Here is a 12,183-nt window from a genome sequence, read left to right as displayed (position 1 = left end):
GAGAATGGTGTGAACCCGGGAGGTGGAGGTTGCAGTGAGCCGAGATCGCGCCATTGCACTCCAGCCTGGGCGACAGAGCGAGACTCTGTCTTAAAAAAAAAAAAAAAGAAGGAGATATCAAGATCTCAGTAGTGACAGTACAAGCAAACATCTCTAATTCCCAGCACCCAGCACGGGCCAAATCAAAATTTGCTGATCTGGAAAAAAAGATGCACACATCCTAGAATTTCCCAGGCAGTTTCAATTTCAAGTATAAAACTATCTCATCCCCCATGAGGAGGGGGACATCCCCAAATGCCCCTTCTGGACATCTGTCCAGAAGTTTGGTTTGGAAAATAAAAATAGTATCTCCACAGGTTCCCTGATATCTTCCTACATTGCCATGTTCTCCTTTCCCCACAGGGTCCTGGGCCCCAGGAGCACTCAGGTGCTGGAGGTGTTTAGAAGGGACGCCTCTCATACCTGAGCTGGAGCATCTGTCCCGGGGATTCGGGTGGACCGCCTGCGGGTGACGATGACTGATGGCTTGTGCTCAGCAGGGTTCTGTTCAGGACCCTTCCCGTCCTCATCAAGACCTCCAGCCTGGGCTGCCTCAGTTGGGTCCACAGTCCGCACAGGCACAGACACTGGGATGATGAGGGGTACCATCCCACTGTCTTCTCGTGCTCGCTTGGTGGCTAAGGAAGGCTCAGAAAACTCCACCCCACACTTGGTAGTTGAGGCCAATACACTTTTCCGCTTCTCTTCAGAGCCACTGCCATCCTGGACAAGACGGGAACAGAAGTGCAATTTAAAAGATAAGTCATAGCCAGGCGCAGTGACTCACGCCTGTAATTCCTGCACTTTGGGAGGACAAGATGAAAGGATCACTTGAGGCCACAAGTTCAAGACCAGCCTGGGCAACATAGTGACACTTCGTCTCTACAGAAAATAAAACAAAATTAGCTGGGCCTGGTGGCAAACTCCTGTGGTCCCAGCTACTCGGGAGGCAGAGGTGGGAGGATTGCTTGAGCCCAGGAAGTTGAGGCTGCAGTGAGCCGAGATCGAACCACTGCACTCCAGCCTGGGTGACAGAGTGAGACCCTGTCTCAATAATAAATAAATAAACAAATAAAAGATAAATTCTGATTTGATCTAGGACCCTCAATTCCCATTTAGTCACAAGACTCAAACACCCACAGTGGCTCCCAGTGGTCTCACAACTTGACCTTTCCCTGCATACCTTTTCTCCTACCACTTTTTTTTTTTTTTTTTTTTTTTGGAGACAGGGGGTCTCACTCTGTCACCCAGGTTGTAGTGCAGTGGCATGATCTTGATTCACTGCAACCTCTACCTCCCGGGTTCAAACGATTCTCCCACCTCAGCCTCCCCAGTAGCAGGGATTACAGGCGTGCAGCACCACACCTGGCTAATTTTTGTGATTTTTGGTAGAGATAGGGTTTTGCTGTGTTGACCAGGCTGGTCTCCAACTCCTGACCTCAAGTGATCCACCCACCTTGGCCTCCCAAAGTGCTAGGATTATAGGCATGAGCCACTGCGCCCAGCCTCACACTGCTCTCTTCTATAGAAAGTGCTTCTGGCTGGCAAAGTGTAATCCTAGCACTTTGGGGGGCTGAGGCAGGCAGATCACGAGGTCAGGAGTCCGAGACCAGCCTGACCAACATGGTGAAACCCTGTCTCTACTAAAAATACAAAAATTAGCCAGGCATGGTGGCAGGCGCCTGTAATCCCAGCTACTCGGGGAGGCTGAGGCTGGAGAATCACTTGAACCCGGTGATCTGTATCTATCTGTATCTGAAATAGTATCTAATTATTCAAAAAATATTTCTGCAAAATAAAGTAAGCAAGAACCCTGTGGCAAGGTGAAGGGTGGTCTTTGTACTATTTTCCCACAGGCAGCTGGCTAGGGCAAAGTCTGGCTTTCCCTAGGCAAGAAGCAAATCTTGCAGCCTCCCACCTATCAGCCTGATGCCCTCTGCCAGGTCTGGCTCCACCGCATGCCACTCTCACCTTTGCATTCTGCAGTGAGGCCAGCTCCACAGCCTTCTGGGCCAGGGTCAGCAAATTGGCCTCCTGGGATGCCCGGCGCCTCCGTCGCGTGCTCTGGATCACTCCACCCCGTAGCACCTGCCCACAGTCCCCTGTGCTCACTGCCCTCATGCCCTCCTCGCTGCCCATGGCAGGAGCCTCTCGCTCCCGGCCATTGGGTGCTAGTCTCTCCCCATCAGGCAGTAGCTGTGACTCCCTCAGCTCCAGCGGGAATCCCAGAGCTTCAGGATGGGGCTGCCCCAGGGAGCCAGGTAGCGGCTGCTGCAGGGGCCAGTGATGTAGGAACAGGTTGCCAGTTGGCTCCTGCCCAGGCTGGGTGCCAGCCCCATCCAGGGCGGTGGGAGGCAGGATACCCTCCTTAGAGAGGCGGCGGGAGCGGCGGGGGAAGGGGATCTGGACCTGAGGTAGCGCCGGCTGCGGGGCTGACTCCTGCAGGAGGGCCTTGCGCAGTTCTGGGTTCATATCTGGGTTGGGGGGGAAGGGGTAGGGTGCCATGGTGTGGTGAGCCAGGTGGGATTGTCCCAGTGGACCAGCCGGCTGCAGGCCAAAGTCCTGGGGTTGCTGCGAGGGTTGCTGCTGCATGGAGTAGAAGTTCTCAAAGAGCGGCATCTGGGGTAGGGCTGCCTGCTGCTGCTGCTGCTGCTGCTGCTGCTGTTGCTGCTGCTGCTGCTGCTTCTGTGGAGGGAAGGCAGCCACCGGGTTTGGGGGCGGTGGGCCCTGCCGGAAGACCTGCCGGTTCACCTGGTGGCCGAATGCCAGCTGGAAGGGTTGCAGGGGCAGCGACTGGTTTGGGGGTTTCTTGGCTGCGTGGAAAGAATTCAGGGGTGCCTGGGGCCGCCCTACCTCCAGCTGCACCTTCTGTGGCATCATTGGCCGCACATAGCGGTCCAGCTGTGGGCCCCCCGCTTTCTCCCGCTTCAGTGCCTCAGGGTGGTTATAGTAAGTTGGGACTCCCACTCCAGGATGTGGGCTCCCCTTGGGTGCACTGTAGAGGGACAGACTGTGGCAGTTCCATGTTGAATGGGGTGGAGGTTGGCCTGGCTGCTGCTGCCAGCTGCTGTCACTGACACCCCCACCTCCTCCACGCTCCGGGCCCCGCCCTGGAGCCATCACAGAGTTGGGCCACTTTACTGAGGCCACCTGCTGGGACAGCATGGCTGCTGAGGTCCGCTCAGGCCCATACACCACAGAGTTCAGCAAGGCCAGGCTGCTGGGAGGGGGCAGTTCCACAGGCTGAGAGGTGGAGACTGCCCCTCCTGGACCCTCGTGCCCGACGTACTGCTCCTCCTTCACTCTGATGGACTGCTGGGGGGGCTGCAGGGGAGGGGGCTGCTCCTTGGGAGCTGGTTCCTGGCCCCCGAAGAGGCAACGCTTCCGCTTGTTCTGAGCCTTGGGCTGGGCCTGGAGGTTCATGATGTGGCCAACTAAGCCCTGGCAGTGAGATCCCCTTCAACAGTCGCCCATACCCTGGGGAAACGTCCTGCTGGAAGCTGGGCTCTAGTCCAGGAGCCAGGGAGGGCAGAGCAGGGGCAGAGGAAGACGCTGGACGATGAGGTCGGACACTGGGAGAAAGAACTGCTGTTTCTTCCTTTCTCTTCCAGAGAGGCTCTGGGGCTCAGCTACTCTTCCCAGTTCATGATGCTCCACAGGGTCCTGGCACCTGCAGAGAGAAGAGCAGTGACAGTGTCAGCCACAGCCTCCCAGGATGCCCCGAACATCAGCACAAGTGTAAGAAAAGGGCCTCCAAGGGCCTTCGGTCCCACCACCTCATATCACAGGGACAGGCCCCAAGTCACAGAGCAGCATTGGTGAGGCAGGAGCCAGGACTTTTGGGGAGCTGCTAGGAGGGCAGGAGAATCAGCTCCATCTCCCAGGGCACTGTGACTCTCTTGTCCCACAACCTCATCCTCCTGGTTCCGCTCCAGGACTGCCTGCATCTGGTTATGTTATTTGTGCACTGCATAGGCACATTCTAAGACACAGGTGGGGCTGACATCCAGCCCAAGCCCTTCCAGCCCAGCTGAGAAAGGGGCAGCAAAAGCCACATTGGTTCCCCTCTCCTCTTACCCAGGCCCCAGCCCCCTGGGCAGCCAGGCCTAGTCCTCCTGGCACACATCTGTCTATGCAGGAGCCTCCCACCAGACCCAGAAGGATCTTTGTCCAGCCAGTGCCTCCTCTGACACTCCAAGCACATCTCAGGCTCGGGAAGTGGAGAGGACAGGGTCATTCCCGACATGGCCACTCCTCCTGTGCAGCCCCAGAGTCGGGAGCCCCAACAGACCCTTGTAGAGTCAGGGGCCCAGGGTCAGGCTCACCAAGGCCTGCAGGTAAGGCCCCAGAAGGGTGTGTGCAGTCCTAGCCCCACCCCTGGGAAGAGCTGTTGGGTGGGACTGTGGCTGCCCGAGTCTTTCCCAAACTAGCACAGAACCTGTTTTGCAACCCTGGCAGGGTGGAGGCAGGATCCAGGCCAAGAGTTGGTCAGCAGCTGACCCCGCCCCTGCCTGACCCCTGCCCCTTCCACTGCCGAAGAGCCCCTGGCAAATAGTGTAACTCAGATCGTAGAGGGTGCGGATTGCTGGAACTCAGTTCCAGAAGGTTTCTCCATGATAATGTCATGACTAAAGTACAGAGTTTTTCCGTTTGCTTCGTAATTTGATTTTTTAAAACAGTCGCTACAGAACAGAATCTAGACCTGTATTTTACAACATAGCTGCTTGCATGTATTTTTCAAGACTTTTCCTTTCCCTCAGAGTGCTGTTTGGGTTTTGTTTTTTTTCCTGGGAAGTTGGTGGGGGTGGGAGCTACATGGCCCACCTCTTTCCCCAGTAAGATTCTGGTCCCTAGGAAGAGGGGAAAGCAGCTTGGGCGGCTCTGAAGAGGAAATCTCAGGCCCCAGATGCTACAGGTCATTGTTAGCAACCCCAGCAGCTCCCAGGAAACCAGCCAGCAGCAGCGGAGGGCAGGGCTGGGCGGGCACAGAGTCCCGACTACACCCAGTTCGCAGTTCGGCCCACCCCCAGCACCAGGAATGCCCCTCCCAGGCTATCGCTCCTCTGCAGGCTTCCGCAGCTCCCCAGCCCCTGTGCTCCTGGAGCCTGCCTGCCTCCTGCCCGCCTGCGTGACTCACTGAGGGCCCCCTCCCTATCTTTCACTTTTACCCAGCACCCAGAAGGGGAGTAACTTCCTCCTCCATTTCCTTCCTCAGCTCCTGGGCCTTGAAGAGAGTAAGAGACCCTCCTCGTGTGTAGCCTTTGTCTTTTCATATATGAAGCCGGAGGGAGGGAGAGGCACAGAGACTAGGAGGGCATCCAAGTCACCCTGACCCCCAGCAAGAGGGGAGTGGGGGGATCTGAACAAGAAGTGGAGAGCTGGGGGCTGGAGAAACAACCTTTTTCTTGCTTTTAAACCCGCGTTCCCTGACAGCCAACCTAATTCAGAGCAGGAACCCAAAAGCTAACCCCTACACTGAAAATCACCCTTGGGCACCCCCGTGAAGCTGCAGGGTGGGACCGTCTGGCTCCGCCTCTCCAAGGGAACATCAAGCCCACAGAACTGTAAGTGCGTGTCTGCAGAAGCAAGACAGAGGAAGGAAAAATGTGCGCCAGCCTGGCAGGCCCACGTGCCTCCAGGGGGCTGCGAGCCCCTCCAGTGGGTGCTCACACACACTCACGCCTCCCTTCCTCACAGCCCTGTCTCCTTGTGAGCCACAGCACAGGCTTGAGGCCTGGAGCAAGGGAAGGTCCACGTGGCGGGTGGGCCTGGATGCACGTGCCAGTGTGAACCTGATGGAGGGTTGCGTCCCCTCCATGGGGATGGCTGCTCAGAAGGAGATGAGGCGGGGCCTGCGGCTCCAGGACAAGCCTCCTTCTGCCCAGGGCAGGGGCCAGCGGCCAGATGCAGGTCTTACAGGGGCTTACCCACAGCTGTATGGTCAGCCCTGGAGGAGCTGAGCTCAGCTGGGAAGCCTCCCACTCCCATCCTGCACATCAAGGAGGGCCATCATTCAGGACACCACAGCTGCCTCTGAAGCTCAGACAGGGACTTGCTTTGAAGAAATAAAGGGGCCTGGTTTGGGGAAGGCTGAATCACCCCAGAAGGTTCTTGCTTCAGAGGCCTCCCTGTCACCCTCACCGAAGAGCTAAGGGGGCCAGAGGCATAGACACTCAGGCCTCGGACCCTCAGAGAAGAAAGGTCATCGGCTGGGGGTGGGGAGAAGAGTGGAAGATACTGGCAGCCTGGGAGGAAGGGTGAAGGGGCACACCTAGGCAGCAGGGCACTAAGTAGTCATAGAAGTAATGATGATGGTGATGGTGCACCCGTGCCAGGCAGATCCTATGTGCTTTATATCCTTTAAATTCCCACCATGGCCTTATAAGGCAGGTGTTGCGATTTTAATCTCTATTTACAGGTTAGCTAGATGAGGCTCAGAGGAGCTAAGTAAGTTGCCTACAGTCACACAGTCATTATGTTGCAGAGCCATGACTGGAACCCAGGTCTGTCTAACTCTAAGATCAAGCTCTTCTCCCTTATCCCCAAGATATGCCACTAAGACCCCAGACCCCTCTTCATACACCTCCCTTCCACAGCACACTCCACACCACCTCCGAGCAAGGATTTTCTAGACACAGATATCAGATATCCCTTCTCATTGGCACTGGGAAGCCCCTTACCCCTGCCTGAACCTTTGGCAGGTACTCTCTCCCATTCTCCCCAAATACAGCTGAGACCCTTGACCCTCCAGGAAGGGAGGGCAGGAAAGGGTCTCACCACAGAGGGGTCAGCAGATGTGTGAGGTCTACCTGCAGGGAGGCCTGAAACACTTCCTCCTGCACTGGCCACTCTAGCCCCCGATCTGGGCCTGGACTCTCCAGCTCCTGCAACCCCACCCCGGGCTCAGTTGCTGCTGGTGGTGCCTCCAGCTCTCAGACCCCATGGGCTCAGGACTGAGCCACTTCCTCTCATTTCTTCTACCCCACCCCCACTGCCCTGTCCCTCAGATGGAAATCAAACTGCCCTTCCTCACAGTGAGGAAGAGGAAGGACGACACCTCCAAAGGCTGCTGACCTGTGGGCCTAGTCCCCGAGACTGCAGGGAAGAGGATGTAATGAGGAACTCCTGCCAGCAGCTCAGCCCTGGGACCAGCTGCAGGGCCTCTGACAACGGATGCAGGAACACTGCAAAAGGAAACCCACAGTCACCACGGGGCCCCAGATACTGCAACCTGCCCTGTCAGTCTGTTTGACTGTCACGCTCTATTCACTTTTCCCTTCCTCCAGGCTCCTCTCTGCAGCAACCAATCCTTGACCAGATCCACAGGTACCCCTGGGCCAAAGAGAAGGCAACAGTCAAGACCAAGGCCTGGGACCTAGCAGGCTTTCAGGAAGTTCTATGGTGAGTTGCACTTACTCTCTATAGAAGAAAGCAGTGTGCACCAAGAAAAAAAAAAAAAAACAGTGCTGACCCCACATATATGTTTTGCAGACATATGAGGGGAAGGTGCTGGAAAGGCCTTTGGGTGTTCAGTGCTGATGGTGACACCAGCTCTCCTGGGATGTCAGCTCAAACACACACTGCTCCCCAAATGCCATCGGCAGCCCACCCGCACACCCAACACTGGCTGGCCGACCCCAGGAGAAGCCAGTGAGCCATCACCACAGGGCAAGGGGCCAGACTGTGGCCACTGCGGGACCAGGGCCACTCACCAGTCTGCTTGGGGCAATCAGTGTGTCCATTTGAGAAACAAGACTGTTGTGAGTAGAGGCCACAGAGGCCAGGGAGGAGATGCCAAGTTGATCTCAGCAGCTGCAGGGGCTCAGCTCTGACCTGGAGGTGACAGCTGACCTGAGGGCCCTCTGCCCTTGGAGGCTAATGCTCCAAGCTCCCACTCTTATAGCCTGAGCAGGCCCCACAAGCTCAGCACTAGGAAGAGGGGAGTCAAAGATCATGTGTCTGTCACCTAAGGGCAAGACAGGCCCAAACTGAGTCCCCAGGCGAGTCAATTCTCTGAGCTGTCTTAGGACAAAGTCTAAACTCCCTGCCCTGTCCACAAGTCCCTGCAGACCTTGGCTCCTGCCACCTCTCTCGACAGTCTGTGCTTGAGCCAGGGCCTCCAACGTGCTCCTCTCGCCTTGCTTCCAGGTCTTTGGCCAGGCTGTACCCCTTCCTAGGACACCTTCTCACTCTTTTCATCAGGCCAGGTCCTATTCATCCTTCAGGTTGCAGACACTGCTCCCACCGGGAAGCCTGACCCCAGAGCTGAGACAGGAGCTGAACTACAAGCCCCTATAACACATTGTGTATGGCACACTAAATCCCAGGTGCCTGCTTCGTCATCCCCAGCAGACGGCAGGCTCCACGGGGCAGGGTTGGCAGACCGTTGTACCTTGGCACTTGGTTTGTATCTGCCTGTCAGGATGCTCATTCAAGACTGCGCCCAAGGTGAGTCAGAGCCACACCTGGGCAGAGGCGACACAGCCCCCATTCCTGCCCTGGGCTCCTGCCTGCTCCTGACTTCTGGGCTCTCTGATGCACATGAGAGCTCCTCAAGATGCTGGGATGAAGTGAAAAGGCCCAGCCCGGGATCCCACCCTACCTCTGGCCCCAGGCCCTCTACACCTACGTGGAACACAAGTCCTTCTCCCTGCTGGCCCACAAGCCACCTGCCCTTGACTGTCACCTGCTGCCCCACAACACATGCAGGCCAACTGGAAAAGTGCCAGCTCCAATGTTGCCCTCTACCCCACTTTTCTAGGCTTCCACCCTCACCTAGACAGTGGCCAGGGACACAAGCCTGTGGGTCTGTTTACCTCATGCCCTGACATGGCTAGACCTCAAGACACTAAGGTCTGGCCAAGATGCCAGGAAGCCATAACAAGTCCCTGCCACCCCCACCAGAGAAGCACAGCATGGCCCAGCTGGCCCCCTCATCTGGGCTCACATCCTGAAAAGCTCTCTCAGACATTCTGGGGTCTCCAGCTATAGCCAAACTGGGTAAGTGGCCTGGAACTGCCATCTTGGGCCAGCTAGAGTTGCCCAGGCCCTAGACAAACCTTCCCTCTGGACCCCATCTGCAATGCCACATGCACCCCCACCAACCAGGACTTCACACACAGGCCAGTGTACCCCATTTCTGCAAGCCACTGGACACATAAGCACTATTCTCAAGGGGTTTGCAAACAAGGAGGCTCTGATACAACAGACGTGGATCTGACTCCCACAAGCGTCATTTTCCCTGGGAGCATGAGAGAGCAGGCAAGAGGCCCTATGGTCGGCCCATTCCCAATCCAGACTGTCCCTGGACCATCACTTCTCTGGACTGAATTTCAGCTCTGAAAAGCAGAGCCCAGGCCAACAGGCCAGAGAGTCACGAGTCCCAGGGGTCTCAGCCATCAAGCTGCTCAGGATCAGAAGCTTGGCAGGGTTCAAGCTGCCTGAAGTTTGAGCTTACACAGTAAAAATGCCAACACTGAGATGCTTTTAAAGGGATGTGTAAGAGAGGAATCCTTTCAGGGCTTATGAGCCACTTTCAGGGCTCCGTTCAGGCTTCTACCATGATTGCCTCCCTCCCCCATAGCCCCACAAGTGCCCACAGGGTGTCCATGGGAAGCTGGGATAGCCATGTTTGTTTTGCCAGGGGTGGGGGAAGTGGGGGGCTGCTAATGCAGAGAGAAAACAGTCACGAGCAAAGACGGAAAAGGATTAAGCCTCCAGGCCCAGCTTTTGCCTGCACTGAAGGGACTGCCTGCCTTCCTCCTAGGCAAAGGCCACAAAGAATCACAGGCAGCCCTGGAAAACCCCTTCCAACAGGACCCAGGGATCCCAGCAGGAGTAGGGTAGAAGCAGGCAGGTTTAGGCTTCCTCTGCAGGAAACTCAGCAGATGTTCCTGAGGCCCTCTGGTGAGGGCCTCCTGGGACCACTGGGGTCCTTGGTCTGTCTCCTCAAAACAGTCTCTATGCCCTATACAGCTCCCACCACTGGAGGCTGCTGCAGTTCCTCCCTCTCCTTCTGGAAGGGCCTGGCTCCCCAGCAGGGCTAGAGCAGGGCTCTCTGAAGTCTGTGCCTGAGCACCCCAGTGCCAGACTCTGCCCTGGGCCAAGATACAGATGAGGCCACTCACAGGGGCCTCCCTTGCCATTGCCTTGCCCTGCCCACTCCCCCACCACACACCCTCCCTGCTGCAGCTCGGCAGGTGGGCCTGCTGCCCCTCCATCCACTCCACAAGCATTTGCTGAGCACTTGCTGCAAGCCAGGCTGTGGGAGACACAGGAGACACAGAGCTTCCAGGCCGGTGGAGAGACAGAGACACAGAAACACACGCTAATTATAATGCAAGGCAGCCCGTGCAGGGACTAGGGTTAAGCGACCCCTGGGGACAGGCAACCCCTGGGGGAGCTCCCTGACTTTGAGCCTCCCCTAGAGCTGTTTCTTCTGCCTGGAAGCCCTGCCTCCACTCTCACAGTCTGCTTTCCCTCAAGGCCTACCTCCTCCAGCTGGCCCTCCAGCACATATTGTTGTCACCCATTCTGAATCTTCATGCTCTTATACCACTATCCAATAATGCTTCTTCAATTCCCTTCTGTTCCTGCACAAAGCCTGGGAGCAGCAGGGCCTGGAGACAACGTGATCCAAGACGGAGGGCAGTGGACTATTTGTCAGGTAACCAACCAGATGTCTGGTCCAGGAGCCGCCACTCACTGGTTCCTGCCTTTGAGGAGCTTAAGAGCCTGGGGTGGGAAGAGACCTGCATCCAGGGACCAAAGAAACACCTTTGTAAAAAGCAAGTGCCAGGCCAGAACAGCAACCACCAGGACTAGCTGCATGCCGACAGTGCGAGAGTACTGCTTATCTGCATAACCACTTATTCCCAACTGAGAAACGAGAAAGGCTGGCTCTGAAGGTAACTTGTTGCAGTTCACAGAACTCATGACTGAGAAGTCAAGATTCAAATCTAAGCCTCCTGACCCCAAACCAGGTCTCTCTCTGTCACTGTGTCAATACCCGTCTGTGTAGATGTCAAGCAGTGGTTCTTAAACCTCAGTGTGTGCAATAAAACCCACACTGAGAGACTAGTTCATGGGTCTGGTGGGGTGGGGGTCGGGGGTGGGAAGAGCACGATGGGGAATCTAGGATGCTTCACAAGCAGCCAGGTGGTGCCCAGGTACTGGAACAGGGGAAGGGCTAAAGGGCCACAGCCTGGCATGGTGAAGTTTCCCAGGACCCACCACTCCCCATTCCCCAAAGGCACTACCTGCCAGAGTGCTGTGGCCTGCCCGGGAGACATGAGGGGTCGCACAGAGCCCTGAGGGGACTTTGCTGTCAGCCAGTCCTAGGGTTAACTGTGGCTCTTACCACGCCTGGGACCCAATTGAGTGCCCACGTTTACTGAGCACTTACTATTTGCCAGGCACTGTGCTAAGTCCATTGCAGGCAGTATTTTATTTAACCCTTACTGTTCTGTGTCTCATTATTTACAGGCCAGGAATGGTATACTCAAAAATATCTATTTAGCATAAAAGAAGACAGTAATGGAAGAACAAAAGAATAAAAAAGACATAAGACATACAGAAATCAAATCACAAAATGGCAGCATAAATCCTACCTTATCCATAATTACTTTAAATGTGAATGGATTAAATATCTAAAAGGCAGAGGTTGGCAGAATGGACTTTTAAAAAAAATATGCAATTATATGGCAGAACAGACTTTTTAAAAACAGATGCAATTTCTTTAAAAAAAGAAACACCCTTTACATTCAGAGATAAAAATCGGTTGAAAGTAATTAGCAGGGCATGGTGACACACGCCTGCAGTCCCAGCTACTCGGGAGGATGAGGTAGGAGAATCGCTTGAACCCAAGAGGTGGAGGTTGTAGTGAGCCCAGATTGCGCCACTGCACTCCAGCCTGGGCAACACAGTGAGACTCTGTACCAAAAAAGAAAAAAGAAAGCAAGGGATGGAAAAAGAGATACCATTGTAAACAGTAACCAAAAGACAGCTAGAATGGTTATACTAATATCAGACAAAATACATGGTGGCAGGCACCTGTAATCGCAGCTACTCAGGAGGCTGAGACAGGAGAATTATTTGAACCTGGGAGGTGGAAGCTGCAGTGAGCCAAGATCGCGCCACTGCACT

General features: G+C 55.5%; 2 protein-coding genes across 7 annotated transcripts in view; both read right to left on the bottom strand.

Annotated features, from left to right (window-relative positions):
* HEATR4 (HEAT repeat containing 4) overlaps nucleotides 1-12,183 on the bottom strand; it is a 357,461-nt gene that overhangs the window by 264,654 nt on the left and 80,624 nt on the right. The window lies entirely within an intron of this gene.
* MIDEAS (mitotic deacetylase associated SANT domain protein) overlaps nucleotides 1-12,183 on the bottom strand; it is a 64,956-nt gene that overhangs the window by 14,257 nt on the left and 38,516 nt on the right. For 5 of the 6 annotated variants that reach the window (XM_055288816.2, XM_055288813.2, XM_063644177.1 and 2 more), the window contains 2 exons: nucleotides 2,011-3,709; nucleotides 463-762 (listed from right to left, as the gene is read on the bottom strand). In XM_055288816.2, coding sequence (XP_055144791.1) covers nucleotides 463-762; nucleotides 2,011-3,462 — 1,752 coding nt within the window. In that variant the 5' untranslated portion in view covers nucleotides 3,463-3,709. Of the gene's footprint in view, nucleotides 1-462; nucleotides 763-2,010; nucleotides 3,710-7,113; nucleotides 7,188-12,183 lie in introns of those variants that run through there. The other variant, XM_063644178.1, reaches the window with a different exon arrangement.

The sequence above is a fragment of the Symphalangus syndactylus genome, chromosome 8 (genome assembly GCF_028878055.3).
Source record: "Symphalangus syndactylus isolate Jambi chromosome 8, NHGRI_mSymSyn1-v2.1_pri, whole genome shotgun sequence".
Taxonomy (NCBI): domain Eukaryota; kingdom Metazoa; phylum Chordata; class Mammalia; order Primates; family Hylobatidae; genus Symphalangus; species Symphalangus syndactylus.
Note: the sequence above shows the minus strand (reverse complement) of the source record. Positions and strands in the feature narration are given on the sequence as shown.